This window comes from Galleria mellonella, unplaced genomic scaffold (assembly GCF_026898425.1).
Source record: "Galleria mellonella isolate WM207_F2 unplaced genomic scaffold, CSIRO_AGI_GalMel_v1 utg21, whole genome shotgun sequence".
NCBI classification, from domain to species: domain Eukaryota; kingdom Metazoa; phylum Arthropoda; class Insecta; order Lepidoptera; family Pyralidae; genus Galleria; species Galleria mellonella.
This window is the reverse complement of record NW_026442037.1, coordinates 1,637,065-1,653,906: the sequence shown is the minus strand read 5'-3', so window position 1 is coordinate 1,653,906 and position 16,842 is coordinate 1,637,065. Positions and strand designations below refer to the sequence as shown.

The 16,842-nt window shown below is 33.6% G+C and overlaps 2 protein-coding genes across 3 annotated transcripts; one reads left to right on the top strand and one right to left on the bottom strand.

Moving 5' to 3' along the window:
* The first annotated feature begins 1,166 nt into the window (after positions 1–1,166).
* On the top strand, positions 1,167–8,628 carry LOC113510328 (multiple coagulation factor deficiency protein 2 homolog). Its single transcript, XM_052894351.1, has 5 exons — positions 1,167–1,306; positions 5,401–5,557; positions 6,593–6,731; positions 6,954–7,044; positions 8,337–8,628. The coding sequence occupies exons 1-5, from the start codon at positions 1,294–1,296 to the stop codon at positions 8,471–8,473; spliced, it is 537 nt and encodes a 178-aa protein (XP_052750311.1). The 5' UTR covers positions 1,167–1,293; the 3' UTR covers positions 8,474–8,628.
* Positions 8,629–9,198: 570 nt separating this feature from the next.
* On the bottom strand, positions 9,199–14,845 carry LOC113510329 (uncharacterized). 2 transcript variants are annotated; one of them, XM_052894349.1, is made up of 4 exons: positions 14,302–14,845; positions 12,877–13,000; positions 10,888–11,068; positions 9,199–10,425 (listed from the first exon to the last, which is right to left on the bottom strand). In XM_052894349.1, exons 1-4 carry the CDS (start codon positions 14,638–14,640, stop codon positions 10,314–10,316), a joined length of 756 nt encoding a protein of 251 aa, XP_052750309.1. In that variant the 5' UTR covers positions 14,641–14,845; the 3' UTR covers positions 9,199–10,313. The 2 variants fall into 2 exon arrangements, with proteins under 2 accessions (XP_052750309.1, XP_026749581.1); XM_026893780.3 differs by having other exon boundaries at positions 9,200–10,425; positions 14,326–14,843.
* Between the last annotated feature and the right edge of the window lie 1,997 nt (positions 14,846–16,842).

Below are 16,842 nucleotides of genomic sequence, written 5' to 3'. Positions count from 1 at the left end.
GATTATAATCCTTCTAATAGTATAAACGTAAAAATTGGTAAAAATGTTTGGATGTTTGCATGTTTTTTTGGTGCCTTGTTGCTTGCGAATACAGGCTTTAACCTATTTCAGACACTAGCTCCTCACAGCAGTTCTGCGTATTAATTTAATTAATATTTTTTTCTTTGTAACCAAACACTACATGTATATAACCTAAGTTGTTTCTGAGAAGATATAATATAAAAAATAAAATAAATAATACGGAAAACTGCTGTAAGGAGTTGGTTCTTTAAAAAACTCGCATATATACTCTCTGATATGTCTTTGCGAAGCTTTGCTTGCACCCCAGGATGCAAGCAAAGCGTTGGACGCACCAGACGATTTTAGAGTGGGCATGGTCAACCCGACCCTTCTCTAAATATGCCTAAGCATATTCTCCTCAAGAATGGGAGCGTTCCATGAAAGTCACATTTATAGTATACTAGCAGCTCGTCCCGGCTTCGCACGGTGGCACATTTTTACATTTTAAAAAGTGGTTATTGTGACATAACGATAATAGTTGGACATATAGTATCGCGAAGTTTTTTGTAGTTATTGATATTTTCTTCGATATTTTAGAACATACTTTTGTTCTATCACCAGTAGTTTCTGTAGCGCATGTGACGAAAGATATTTTATAGCTTTTTTTATACCTTGTGTTACGTTACTAAAGTTTTACTAAGGATCCCTAATCTTTTCGAGCAATAAATATAGCCTATGTTATTTAGGGTGAGTGTAGTTTTCTAGTGGTGAAAGAATTTTTGAAATCGGCAAAGCAGTTTTTGAGTTTATTCATTACAACATATATACATACAAAAATACAAATCTTTCCTCTTTATAATATAAGTATAGATTCTGGAATGTTCACGGTGTTGTACATCTCTATCAGTGACGATCACCACTTCCCATTTCATATCCCCATAATCCCCTCAAAAATATTTCTCTCTGTTTCTATTACATTTAGTTTACTTTTTACAGGATAATTAATTTGCACATTATACCTTAGAATTCTACAAAATTCTACTATCAAGCCATTTAACGACATCTATAGGAAAATATTATCAAAATTAGATAAACCTAACCAAAGAGCATGCGCAAATATTTAACACTCTTCGAACAATAATGAAATTTATTGCTCTGGTAGTAAAGTCGAATATGTGTTAGCCAACTCGCGCATGCGCTGTAACATTGATTTTGTCAATTGACAGATACAAAAGTGCTTCTCGTGTTTTGTGTTAGAAAATATTATAATAAATATTGAGTGATGCGGTAGAAATGAAAGTTGAAGGTAAATAAACAGTAATCTTATATTGTTGCATATAATATTGTTGTGACTGTAAAATTGTGTCAAGACATTTAAATATTTAGTTTTGGTTACCTGAACGGCAGAGAATAGAGGTTATAATATTCTTAATACACGAATCATATTTAGCACTGACAGTATGTTTTAGGTATTTTCTGAACATTTAATGAACAATAATGTGTAAATAAGTAAGGGAAAGAGGATATACATGTTTATGTATTTTGGAATAGTAACATAAGGTTGCTAACCTTGACGAAAAAAAAAATGTAATTGATCTGCATAGATAAAGAATGATCTTTGGTATTAGAATGTAGTATAAATTATAGTCTTAGCGAGCAACCTCGTTATCTACTTAGTACAGACAATATTTATTTATTAATTTATTTACACATTTTATTCTATTTGTATTCACGAGTATGCTCTAATTTGCTCTGAATTTTCTATATATGTAGGTAGGTATTTACAAAAGTTAGTATATCTACCTAGTATCCCTCATCATTGCTGGTCTTTTGCGTTACCACAGGTAAATAAGAGTATGTTTTACGGGTAATTATTTTATTCCATGTTTGTGTCGGCGGCCTCTGGGATAAACACTGACACAAGTTCATAGTATAAACAATGCTCAAAGAGATACTTAATGGTGTCATGGAATACGTCAAGAATAATTATTTATTCACTTTTACAGTTTTTTAAATCCTTTTAGGAATTACAATTTTAGAATATTCACCTCAATTATAAAACTTTAATGTAGCCAAAGATTAAAAGGAATAGAGGAATTCGTGACCCGTGTCGAGCTCCATTGTAATCGCATGGGATTAGGGTGTTATGGGACTGTAATACGGTGGGTTGGGGTTTCGGGTCGCGAGCCCTCTGACTGCACTGCTTTGGGGTTCCAATAGAAAGAGTCTAATATAACACACAGGTTAGAAGATCGACACGCAATTTTTTTTTATTTCAATGTAATGTTCAGCATTCTAATAGGGATTTTTTGTTATTTATTATAGTATATACTTCGTTGTAAAATGGAGATACGTGTTATATTAAATCAAATCAAAACAAACTTTATTTAAGTACTTATACAAAATGAGCTTTTAAATGTAAATATTTTTCTGATTGTGCTGTTGATTCGGAAAGTTAATTAATGAGAAAAAACTACAAGAAGCCTAACAGTTATTCCTTTACATATAGTCAATATATATGCATATATGAAGTAAAGTATATATAGCTAAGATATATAGTATTGTATAGCCTATCTGATGGAACGATAGCTATTGCCTATAGAATGAACGACAGTTATCACTGTTGTAGCCCTGGCACCCATGATGCATTTCCATTCTTGAAAACTGTGGTGTTATGCCTCTGTATCATGTAATTTCACTCTCATATCCCTTTAAAAACGAGAACATTACAGATACAGGCAGAAATATATCACGAGTATACTACAGCTGTTTAATAAACGTCAAATATTCGTCATCCGCACGGTCCGTGTGTCCGCCCGCTTATGCCGGACACCTCGACATATGCACCGCGCACTTGTCTCCACTGGCGAATAATTTGTACTCCATTATGCTTTTATTTTATACAGTGTGCTCTGTAATAAAGTGGGGCCCGATTAAAGACCAGTGTCGTCTTTCGTCAGGCCAACTGTTAGGGGTGCTGAATTATGCATTCGATGCATTGAATCTACGTGATAATAGATTTTTAAGGGTCGACTCGGCACCTGTTTTGTTTATGGTCATTTTGTAAAAAAATCTACATGAAATTAATAATTGATATATATATATATATATATATATATATATATATATATATATATATATATATATATATATATATATATATATATATATATATATATATATATATATATATATATTCTTTATACAGTAACAACAATAAGTTTATAACAATGTTAGCAAAGGCTATATTATATACATATACACATATATACATATATATACACACATACACACATATGTTAAATACAACATATAAATATCAAATAAAGAGAACACAATGATGACAGTCTTCTAATCATTTTTTTTATATTTAAACAAAATTGGAAAGATAGAATGATTTTAATCTTTTTTTGAAGGAACTGCTAGACGGGCTATTCTGAATACTCACGGGAAGTTTATTCCACAGCTGTACAGCTCGATATGCAATTATTTGTGTAGTTTTGATTTTCCTATAAGTAATATAGGAAAATCAAAGCTACACTGGAGTAAATAAATACAGATCAGGATTACAAACTAAGCCACTAACAGGTTTTCACAAATAGTAACAGTATAGATTAAAGGCACTGCACGCGAAGCAAAAACAGGAATTAATAACAAAAAAAGATTTGAAAAAAGAGTTTTTCATATAATAAATATTATACAATAACAAAAGTTTATAAAGGCAGTCTATGGGGGTGGTCTCTGTTCAGATAACAACATACAACCCACCTGACCATTTCACCAGAGGGAGACTTTGTACAAAAGTCGATTGCTTGAGTACCTCTGTCCCATTCGTGTTTCTACCGTGAAGCAGTTGTGTTTGCATGGCTGTGTTTCGGTTTGAAGGGTGGGACATGGCGTGAATTTACTGGGTACAGAGGAATAACACCTGAGTCCTCAGGTACGGCAACGCATGAGGGGTATCATGGGTAAAACAGTATACTCTGTTTTGGCCATGGTACTGCTCATGTCTATAGGCGACGGTTGCCACTTTCCATCAGGTGGGTCGTCAGCTTGGTTGCCATTCTAAGTTGTGTAAAAAAAAAAAAAAACTTGATGATAAAACAATATCGGTAGTTGATAAAGAAACATGTAAAAAGATAAGTAAATAGGTTTTTATTTAGTTAAATTTAACTTTTGTTAATTTAGACGGTTTATTCTTTGTAATGGACAGTAATACTATCGTTTACTATTTAAATAGCCATAAACAAATGAGGAATACTTATTGGTTTGTTTTCTATCGCAAAATAACTTTTTGCTAGAAAGGACTAGACTTATATGTACTATTTTTTTATTTTATTTATATGAAATCTAATTATATCAAACACATTTACAATTCAACAATACAACAAACAAAACATTTTATAAGAAAGCTAATTTAAACCAGGCAAATTTTCTTCAAACATTTAAATTGACGTATTTTTGATTTGATGACAAATGCTCGGGGCGGTACTCGTGAAATGAGGTGTGAATATAACATCCCGGGGGGTCGAATGGGCCCCATGACGTCCCCCGTACCCCAGCTGTCCGATGCCCCCATACATGTACCCCTTTGCCAACAATAGACCTCAATTATAGACAGGTATGGCACAATCAGTTTGTCTTTCACTTAATGTCTCTTTATTTGGCAATTGTATGACAAATTGATGACACGTGTCTATGTATTTTGTTGCTCTTTATACATTTGTGTTTGAGCTGAGTCCACTGTCACGTTATAATATTCTTGTTCTAAAATAAATAGTCTTTGAAGGCGTTAGCATCTCTATGCTGTTTGTAGTCTTTGATTCGAAAAAAAAAACAGCTATTACAAAATACAAAAATATGTTTCTTTTTTTTAAGTGAAAACTTCTTTAGGCACGTTAGATATTGTTTTAAGATGGAAAAAAAACTCTTGAACTCGCGACATTGTTACCGTTACCGTAACCGACACCTCTGGCGATTCAAAAATACATATATATGTTCAAGTATTCACTTCTGTTGGCACTTCCGAGTGCCGTTGTTTTAAACGCATTAATAATGATGAGACAATTTATAAACGCATTAGATTTACAAGTACGTTTTACTTCGCGAAAAAATTGCAACTTAGATCGAAGCTTTACCGATAACTAATGATCGAATATATTGGAATTTAGTCCTTGGAATCGAATGTTGTAGGTTTCTCTTAGCAAGAAGTCATAAGATTGACATAAGATAAACCTTGATCACCTAAACCCAATTGATGGCAAAAAGATCTATTAAAATAGGTTTAGTATTAACAACATTATCAGTGAATATAAGTCACGAATTAAAAACCTTCTATTTTTAAAAATTAAAAAAAAATAAAGGAACAAAAAAATTATCTAACTAATTATTTAATTACAGCATGCCTGCTACTAATACTGAATTCTCTCGCCCTGGGTTTACGCCGAGGTCCGCATCACCCCCACGGTCAGACCCCGGTTGATCATAAACACCACCATTACAAGCCAACGGGATCAGAGTCGCTCACAGCCGACTCACAATTGTTACATGACGTCAAGTGAGTGTTATTTTTTTATATATTATCTCTAACTTTATACTTAAATAATAAAGAGAGTCTATGCGGATACGTACGGAACCCTAAAAATGGACTTATAGTTGTCTGAAATAAAAAAAAATTAATAAATATTCCAAAATGATTTAGTTGATCATAGACTTTTTTATGATATTTAGACTATACATAAGTAATGGGAATCCGTATCACAGATGATTCATAATTGTTTCATGCGTTCCAGGGAGCGTATTTTGAGTTATCTGTGAGTCACTCACAGGTGACTTACAAACGTTGCATTGTCTGCGGTAAAATTCATATTTGTGATGACACAACTATTTAATTTTGACATGCATGCGATTAATATTGAATTCTCTCGTCTTCTGTATTTAGTCGTTTTGGCGTGAATTTACTGGGTACAGAGGAATAACACCTGAGTCCTCAGGAATGGCAACGCGTGGGGGGTATCATGGGCGAAACACTATACTCTGTTATGTCCATGGTACTGCTCATGTTTATAGGCGACGGTTACCACTTTCCATTAGATGGGCCGTCAGCTTGTTTGCCATTCTAAGTAGTATAAAAAAAAAATTTGTCAGACCTGTTTTATACCACTGAGGTGGCAAACAAGCATACGACCCACCTGATGGTAATTGGTTATCGTAGCCTAAGAACGCCTGCAATACCAGGGGTATTACGCGCGCGATGCCGTCCCGGAAGTAACCTCTTTACTCCCCTTTTAAAGAACCCCATACTGTAGTCTCTTAAAAACCTCGGCCTCATCTTAATATCCTTCCCCATATTCATAAAAACTAAAACCTTCTACAAATTTAACTAACAGAATAGACTAATTTCTATTTTCTCACTTTCTTTCAAATTGGGAATTTACTGTAAAAGAAAGAGACAAAAAAGTTTAATAGATTAAATAGGTTTTTTGAGAGGTTTGATGTTTTTATGAATGAGGGGGTAGGCGATGAACGGTCAACAGGTTACGGTATGAGTATCTAAGAGATTTTAGTAGGCATAAATAAATATCGTTTACAGACATATCGAGGAAGATTCTTCTAACATTTTAACTCCAGAAGCACTGGCCAGAATGACTCCAGAAGAATTGGAGTTTCACTATTTCTCAGCTCACGATTTTGACAGAAATTCCAAATTAGACGGCCTGGAACTTTTAAAGGTTTGTTACGCTTGTGTGTATTTGATTCTTTTTTATGAATATTCCTTGATGGTTGAATTTATTTTATAGCGATACCAGAGAATGTTTTATTTTTCGGTATCGAATTAGGCGCCGAATTCTTATAATAACCGTATTAGATAAAAAAAAAACAGACAATTAGATGATATAAGAATTTCGACTTTATGGAGTAGAAAATTAAATTTATATTTCTATTATTCATAGGCTGTATACCACACTATTGAACATGAAACGCCCGACGCTGATGCAGATTCCTCTATCGAACCCGAAGCAAATGATCTTGACGCTTATATTGGTAAGTGTGGCGAATGTTATATATACATATTTATGTAGGTACATACAATAATAGATTTGTTGTATAAAAAAATATCGGCTTTAATCGTGGCAAATATAGTAATTTCGATTTAAGAACCAAACTTCTGATTCGATTTTTATAAAAATTCTATGGGGCCAATCTGAAAATCAGAAATATCCTTTCAGATAAAAAAAATAATTCAAATATTCCGTTTATAAATGGCGGAGTTGTGAGGTAATGAATATAAAAATACAACTGAATTGAGAACCTCCTTTTTTGCAGTCGGTATACAACCGACTGCAAATATCTGCATCGGGTGTGCAAAATTACCTTTAATTACAAAATAATCAATAAAAACTACAAATCTCGATTCTAACGCCATCTAGTATGTCGTGTCTATTTTTGTTTAGGGGCCAATTACCTTAAAAGGATACTCTTAAAGTAAGCTTTTATATTCTTTATACACATTGAATAAATTTCAAATTTGCAATTACCTTACGTTTTCGTGAATACGAGACACAATAGTTCTTAAAATTAACGCAGTAATCAGAGGCATACAAAACATTGTTCTACATTGAAGTATTCTTATTTTAGAATTTGTTACGTAAATTTTTTACACAACTTGCCACTCATACCTCGGTACAAATAGGTATTATAGTTTTTAATGAATGGCAATGCATGGGAGGTATCATGGGCGAAAAAGTATATTCTGTTACTTCCATGGTGGGCCGTCAGTTTGTTTGTCAAGTTGCATAAAAAAATACCTGTATTTATTTATTTATATGATTTTTTGTATACATTATTTATACATTCATTTATAGTATAGATGTTAGGTTATAGTAAAAATGTACACAGGCGGACTTATTCCTTAAAGGGATTTCTTATAGTCAACCTTCAGAACTCGAAAGGAGAAAGTATCTGTAGGGTTTTTTTAATGGGTGATAATGGAATGGTATCCCCACCCGCGCTATTGGTATACACCGGCCGGGCACCAGTGAAGGACGATAGGTGAGGATGAAGCAGACCAGTTAGCCATCGTGACGAATTCAACAAGAATTGTTCACGATGGTTTCCAGGGCGAACCACGTGGAGGTCGACCTAATAGGGCATATTGATAGCAATGGGACCGTCAAACTCCATTGCTAACAATCCCTTTCCCCCCATATCTGTAGGGTTTGTATATAAAGCATTACATATATGGTCCAAAAATAATCTGATAAATAATAAATTATATTATTTGTAGCTATATAATTAGTAACAGAGTATAGATGTACATAAATGTTGATTTCCAGCTCTGGTAGACCGTACATTAGAGTCGGATGACACCGACGGAGATGGTTTCGTCTCGTACGCGGAGTACCGCGCAGCGAGAGTCAACAACCCGTCTGAAAGGACTCCCAGGGTATTAGCTGCTAACTCGCCCCCTTAAGCTTCGTCATCATCATTTCAATCATTACTTGTTAACTGCTGAACACAGGTATCCCTCATAGACTGCTACAAGGAATGGCCTTTTATTTTGATCCATTGATTCCTTCCATTTAAGATTATCACTCTATTTAACGTTAAATATTAATATTTTTTTTTTATAAAATATAGATGTCTTTTCATTGTCCTACTGGTACATATAGAATTAAATTAATTATCTGTGGTTGTTCTAAGAATGGTTTTTCTAACAATTTACCATTATATGGATATATTTTTTAGATCATAAGTTATGAAAATTATGCAAAAACAAAAAAAGTAGGAAATATAATTTATGATATAGTTTAAACGAGTAAGCAGCAATTCAGATGACTGTTTACTTGGAAAGCGCCATCTAGTGAAAAAACTATTTAGTTAAATGAATAACATTACTTTGTTTACTTACGTTGGAAGAGATTTTGACGATAATAATTCCCCTAATTTTTTTTTATTGAAAATATATATTTAACTAAGTCGAGTCACATATGTTCTAAGACAGAGAATATCATAGGTGGTATTTACATTGACAATAAAACAGTTTCAATACTTTTTTATTACCAAATAAACTTTCAGTGATGTTGTTATAAAATTAATTTAAAATAAAGATGTAAATAAATTCAAAATTAATGTATTATATATACTTACATAAACAACCATTTCTTATTAATAATAATTAGGAATTATATAATAATTGTACATTGTATAATATTAAAAATATTATATTTTGAAATTATGCAATTACTCCAGATGTTGCCATACTTACGGAATGAGATTTTAGTTTTAAATTGATGTACAAATTTGAATCTCTTATTCGAATTAATTTTATATTTATTCTTTAATAAAAAGGTTTTATTTGAAAAAGGCCTAAATTGTAAACATAGTGTATCTACGAATATATGGTTAAACTATAAAATTGTTTATGGTTCAATAATTTTAATATAATTTTTTTTGTAATAATACATTACGTATTATTATATCGTGGCTGATTGTGACTGAAATTTATGTAAAAAAAAACTATTGATATAATTAGAGGTTTATTATTTCCTCTGAAAAAAATAATGTACATGCAGGTAATTTAATATACTACAACAATAATATTAGTACATTATAACCTATTATTATAAATCTTCATTTTATATGATATTTTTTTAATAAAACCACAATGAAGTATTATTTATGATAATTATTTATTAAATTGTGACTGGCCATAACGAATAAATTTTTATTATAATTTTTTTTTTCAATTTATTTTACTAAGATTGTCAATTGACTGTGAGAAGTAAGTATTGTATATTTCAATATCACTGTATAAAAGGAATATAAAGCTTTATAATGTAAATTCTTAAAATACTAGGTAAAGTTTACTCTATTATACTATGTACATTAAAACTTAAGGATGCACATTCTCAGTTCGATTGTGACAAAATAACACTTAGTTCAGTTAAATAAATCTATACAGCTTTTTTTTTAATTGGCCGAATGGAGTAGGCACTTGTAGTAATTTCAATTCATAGCATGCACAAGTATATCTTGCTGGTAATGGATTAAAGTAAAATTAAATATTTTACTTATTCCTTACAGATTAGATTATTAGAGAGCGAGTAATATATTTGCAAAAGTTTCTCGTAATTGTTGTTACTCTGTACGAATTGAAAACGATATTGTTAGCTTCATTTTAACGGAATGTTCTCTAGTGTAACACAATATTTTTTGCATGGAAAGGTGTAAATTTTTAATTTTTCAATTCGTGCACTTGTATTTTTGTTGATTCTATTCTATAATTTAGATCTATGGTCAGATTCTGTGTATTATTCGGCACAATGATACCGCGTAGAGCACGGCATGCCCCTCTCCCCCCACTCTGTTGCTTCCTTGACGCCTTTCGAGATATCTTCATATTGTTCTAATTCGATACTGTTACTGAAAGAAAATAATATATAGTATTGAAAGTTTAGTGAATAGATTTGATGAGTTTTATGCCATCGTCATCATATCAGCCGTTAGCTGTCCACTGCTGAACATAGGCCTCCTTCTATTAGGGGCTTTTGTCAGTAGTTGCCACGCTTGGCAAGCTGGTGGGCAATTGCAGTTTGGCTTTTAGTGATGTTTTAAGAGTGACGCTGCTGCCCATCCCTCGACCATTAAGTTCCCTTAGTCGCTTCTTACGAAACCCATGGGAAAGGGGTGGTCTATTTTATGGCCGGAACCTACACGACTAAAATATTATAAAATAAATAGTAATTATTATAATTTAATATATCATTAAGCCATAAATAAATAAATATTTACTAAAAATATATATCAACTAGAATTTATGAAACAAGTTCTGTTTGGTGTATGATACGTTCAAAGCTATTTGTATTTAGGTATACATATACATACCCCTGCAGCATCTTGGCTCCTTGCAATAACAAGTCTGCCCCAGAAGAGTACATGGACGCTTGTTGAGGCCTTTCGCAAGATAACTTGTATAGACAATTGAAGTCTTTATTTTGCTGTCCTGTTAGGTAGCTCAGGTATAATAGAATTTCATCTTCAGTAATGTATGTCGCGTTTTTGTTGTCTGAAAGGGCAGTAGTTTTATTAAAAAATTTGAAGTTTGACGCGGTGCGATTCGAATCTTAGTTGTTTGATATTAGCGGTTATTTATTAAGAAATTGGTTTGTATCATAAAATGTAAATATTACTAAATACATTCTTTAGTTATTCTTTATGGTATAAATCGATATATATACCTAAATTTATCATCTGTTGTCAAAAACTTCAATGTCTTAATTTTGTTAACATTAGCATTTACAACAAAGGAAAACATTGCATAGAGCCTAAACAATGAAGCAAAGATAAAGCGATAATTTTAGTTAATTGTTTATTTTTAAAGTTAGAACTATTTATAGACATTTAAAATAAAAAAAATAAATATAAATAAAAAAAAATTGAATTTTGCGCGGGAGATTAAGCGGGCAATGACCATTCTTTATTTAAAATAATGTTAACGTTAGTGTTGACCACTATATAAATTTTGATCGTACCATCTGCCAAGTATTATATTATTATTACCCTTTACTGCCAACTATAAGCACCTTTAAATCACTCGTCTACGTGTCAACTGACCATCCATTAATCCAATACACGTCGATGGGTTTGCCTTGTCTGGTCGTAATCCCATTCTGCAGGGATTATCTTTTATAGAGCCACCCGCCTAATGGTCAGTTGATTCTATTTGAAACTTTCTGAATATTAAACGAATTAAAGAATACGGATATTATTGTTTACGTGTTTGGTACCTATATTTTTTAATCAGGTTTCTAGAGGGATTACTGCACTATTTTAAGGAAATTATAAGATGGAAAAGTAATAAATATAATCGAGTACGGATTGTATTTTACCCAAGTATAGGATTTTTTTCAATATATACTACAATATTTATGAATTTATCCAATTTGTCACGTATGATTCCGTGGCAAAATATTGTATGCATATTTAATAAGTAATCTTTTTTAAGGTATTAATAATTTTTTTAAGGATAACAATTAACAATCTCAACCTAATTGGCGCATACTTTAAACAATTGGTAACATAGTTATAAAATCATTGCATCTTATGTTTTAAAATATATTTATAATGATTACGAATTTACGGACAAATATTCTTTTAAAAGGTTAAAATGAGGATCATATTAAAATGAGGATTATATTAAAATGAGGATATTATGGTGGAGTTTTGTACTTTTTTTATACCACAAGGGTGGCAAACAGACATGTCCGTCCAACCCGTCTGATGGTAAACGGTCATTTTATATAGACATCTGCAAACATTAGGGGTGTCACGTGCGCATCGCTGACCCTGAAGAAACCTTAATATATCATTTTTAAAGGACTCCATACTGTAGTTTTTAGGGAAAACCTTGGCAGAGAGCTCTTTCCAAAGCCTAAACGTTCACGGAAGAAAATATCATTGGAACCGCACTGTATGTGACCATTTAGATTCAAGCGTGTGAAAATGAATTTCCTGTTGATGGCGAGCAGTGTAATGATAAAAGGTGGCTGTAGGCATCATTTCAAACAACTATTCAGAACACAAACCCTTATGCAAGCGGTAGAGCACATACAGGGAGGCAAAGTCTCGCCTGAAACTTAAGGGATTGATATTGCCTGTGAGTTTAGGAACGTCGATAATTTTCATATCCTCTTTAAACCGAGTTAAGAGGACCAAGCTGGTATCCAGGCCCTCCGGTCTACAGATGAGTGCAGTATTTCATTAGGGGTCATACTTGCGTAATTCTCCTGTATTTATAAGTTTCCACCCTATTTATATATTACCCGTTTTTGTCACGAAGTGGCAATGTATACATATATATAGCGGCAGGCTTACCTTCAAGACTTCTTCCATAGTGATGGCCTCCCTTCCATGCGCCAGCGCCGAAGAATCCAGCCGCCAGTATGAGTGCTTTAAGCACTATAAGGATCACCAAGTTGGTAAGGTTCAAACTTAACACCTGTAATATTTTTTATAATGTACAATTTATATTGAAAATGCTACTAGTAAATCTGAAAGTCTGAATAAATATTCAAAAAATTTGGATATCTTTTTATCTTTGAGCAGACAATATTATCATTTTAAAATACAGTAAGACAGTAAAGATATTTGGATGTTTGTTACTTAGTTACTGGAAATGTTTCGTACACTGTTAGGTTATATACAGGACTACCACTGGATAATGGGGGGAAGGGATTGTTAGTAACGGGGAGGTTAATCCACATTGTTATCAATATACCCTATCATGTCGATCTTCACGCGGTTCCCCCTGGAAACCATCGTGATTGATGTATCGTTGAATTCGTAACGATGAGCTAACTGACCGGCCTTTTCATCCTTACCTATCATCCCTCACTGATTTTCACGATTAAGGAACACTACAATAAGCAAAATGATAAAGTGTACGCTCACAGTTCAAAAGAAGCTGCTCAAGTGGTCAAAAAGGTACAACGTGGTCATCATCCTGCGTCAGTGATGGTTTGATGGAGCTTGTCTTATCAAGGAGTCACAAAACTGCATTTTTGTGAAAAAAAAGTAAAACTTCACCCAAAGCGTATCAAGACATAGTTTTGAATCGTGTTGTAAAACCTCTCAGCAATACAGTTTTTAAAAATATACCGTGGACTTTCCAGCAGGACTGCACCTGGTAGGCACGAACTACTCAAGTCTGGCTTAAATTAAAGTTCCGGACTTTATAGGAGCTGAATACTAACCCTCATCTAGCCTAGACCTCAGCCCTTTAGACTACAAATTATGGTCAGTTTTAGAGGACATGACATGCTCTAAACGACACGGCGACATTGAGTCTCTTAAAAAAATCTTTGGAGCAAGAAGTGGCGAAATTTCCCTGGGAAACAGTGCGTAAATCCATAGATTCGTGGCCAGACAGATTAAAGGCCTGTATAAAAGCCAAAGATGGCCATTTCGAATAGAACATTTTTTTATTATTTGCTGAGACTTTAATAAATATGTAGGTATAAATTTTAGTAATATTACATTATTTCGTAAAAAAAATGCATTTTCATTTGTAACAGAACTTATGGCTGGACTATGTATATACAAACATGTAAATATCCAAACACCTTTACAAATGTTCATATTTATAACATTAGTAGGATATTACTCTCAGATCAACACAATAATAAAAAAAAGATGCGTCATATTTCCACAATGTTATGACTCAATCGGTACCCTTATCTGCAACATTCCTCTAGCATTTCATGCAATAGCGTGCAACTTTACAATAGGTGCGATACGAACCTGCGATACGCAGTCAAAACCAACCTGGCTGCTGCCTGTCGACCTCGCGATGAAGTCCCTCGCCAGACTGGCCATCATTTGACCACCACTACCGCCCAGGAAGTTCCCCGCTGTGTCCAGGAATGAGGATCTACCATACGTATCATTTCCGTTGTCGTATCTCGCCACATCTTGGTCACTTTTAAAGGGCACCGGTGGGTTTTCGCTCGGCAATAACGCGTTGGTATCATACGATTGTTTCGGGTACATCTTCTTCGCGTATTGTGGCGAGGAATACGCACCGCTGTGCTCTGCGGCGACTACCAGGAAGCATATAAACAGTATGTAAATCCCAACCATTCTGCGCGGAGTCCTGGCCACTACTGTGAGGAAGCAGGTAGTGCGCGCGATATGTTTGAGACACTTGTAGTCCGTATTTTTATCTCTTCCCGGCTTCTTTTGTTTGTTACACGCACTGTGACATCACTAATGGCGCTATTGTTGTTGCTTTTTAGTGGCAACGCCGTGTACTTATTTGTGAAATAACAAAATCACTGCACAAATTGTAATTGGAGTAGCGTAAATGTTTTATTGAAATGTTAATATTTTTTCAAAGACTGTGAAAGAAGAACAATTTAACCACGAATGAAATTTTATTTTATGTTTATTTAATCTTATTAAATTTTAAAATTCAATAAGAGACTATTCTCAGCATAAATTTAGGTTTATCTTTTATTTTTCTTAATTATAGTTATGTCTTAATAAAAGCTCTAAACCTGCATGCTACAATGAATACGTTTTATTCAAGAATAGTAATCTAAATAGGACAATTATTTTTAAAGCACAAAAATTATATTTATATTTATGTAGTTGCATTCTTTAATAGTTGAGAGATAGGCAGCAGCGTCTCTTTTTAAACATCACTAAAACCTAACTGCGATTGCTAAATCGCTTGCTAAGCGTGGTAACTATTGGCAAAACCTTCCAAGGAAAAAGTCTTTGTTCTACAGTGGTTAAAGTTAACGACTGATATGATGATAGCAATGATTTTTTTACAAATTTATTGTTATATTTTAAGCTTATGTAAATGTTTGATTTTCATTCAGCACAAAAACAATCTGAATAGAATATTTGTTTTTAGGAGATATTACATACGTTTTTATAAGAGTTGGAAAATTCTGAATACATGTAAATAAATATCATTATTAATACTTTCCTTTAGGTGGATCATCAGCTTTTTTGCTTTTCTAAATTGCAAAAAAATGTAACATTTTAAGTGTGACTATTTTAAGCATAACACGTTTTCTTTTAATGGGTGATAATGGAATAGTTACCCCGTCTGTGCTATCGGTATACACTAGTGAGATAGCAGTTATGGATAATAAATGAGGATGAAGTAGGTCAGTTTGTCCATCGTGACGAATTCAACTAGAATTGTTCACGATGGTTTCCAGGGGGAACCACGCGGAGGTCGACCTAATAGGGCATATTGCTAGCAATGTCAAACTCCATTACTAACAATCCCTTTTCCCCCTAGCAAAACTCGTTATGATATTCTTCTTTACCGTCCTCTCCTTCTGTTACGTCATTACACGCTTGGTATTCTACATGTTTTCCTTCAATCTACCCGTTTGTAGCTGCATAATAAATATAACGATGAAACCGAGAGCGGCGACGGTCACAATGGCACGGTGGCGACAATGGCAAACGTAGCGGAACATTGTTTGCCACGACATCTCAATCTTGTTCCGTAATACACACATTTGGGACAGCCGCGTTTGATAACTGTGACATAATCGAAGATGTCACCGATACACAACTGACACAGTTTCCCACTTGTTTACCTTGGTTCAGAGCATTTTTTGAGCGACTTCCGAAAAGAGAAGATCGTTCAAAAATATTTTACTCAACTAGATGTTATCTTGCGGAAGTCCATATCATTGGTTATTTGAATTGAGTTATTTTGTTTAATTCCGCTACTACGCATCTTTGGTAAAATCACAGTCGGCGATTGATGGCTAATATGGAAGGTTGTCTTATGAGGCGATTAATGGAAGGCGAGGGATAGGCAGTAACATTCCTCTTAAACCATCTCCAAAGCTTAACTGCGGTTGCCAACCCACCTGCCAAGTGTGGCAACTACAGGCAGAATTCCCGCTTACTGGGGAGGCTTATGTTCACCAGTGAACAGTTAAAGGCTGATATGATATGATGATGGAAGGTGGTGTAACTTGTGGTAGTAATAGTGATGGTCAATCTTCGAGTGTTGGCAGTCACACACACACTGATGGTAGCGGAATTAAACAAAGTAATTCTATTCAAATTACCAGCGCTCGAAATTAGTTAATTTTAAAGTTTCGCGTTGTTGTTACATATTTTAAAAATACTATCTGTAACGCGTCGCGATTGCAAGTAAAAAGTACCTACATACTTGTCAACATGCTTAAGTCACGTCACGTTATATCCCGGTAGTGTGTTTAAAATATCGCTCAAAATTATCTTTTTTTTTTATTTTTATACAATAATTTAATAATACTGACGGCCCACCTGATGGAAAGTGGT

Excerpts from the sequence above, each read along its gene's own strand:
- LOC113510328 (XM_052894351.1), top strand. Across the intron at positions 6,732-6,953 it reads ACGGCCTGGAACTTTTAAAG|GCTGTATACCACACTATTGA; the intron begins GTTTGTTACGCT and ends TATTATTCATAG. Across the intron at positions 7,045-8,336 it reads TGATCTTGACGCTTATATTG|CTCTGGTAGACCGTACATTA; the intron begins GTAAGTGTGGCG and ends GTTGATTTCCAG.
- LOC113510329 (XM_052894349.1), bottom strand. The coding sequence starts at position 14,640 with ATGGTTGGGATTTACATACTGTTTATATGCTTCCTGGTAGTCGCCGCA. Across the intron at positions 13,001-14,301 it reads GTTTTGACTGCGTATCGCAG|GTGTTAAGTTTGAACCTTAC; the intron begins GTTCGTATCGCA and ends AAAATATTACAG. Across the intron at positions 10,426-10,887 it reads GGAGCCAAGATGCTGCAGGG|TAACAGTATCGAATTAGAAC; the intron begins GTATGTATATGT and ends ATTTTCTTTCAG.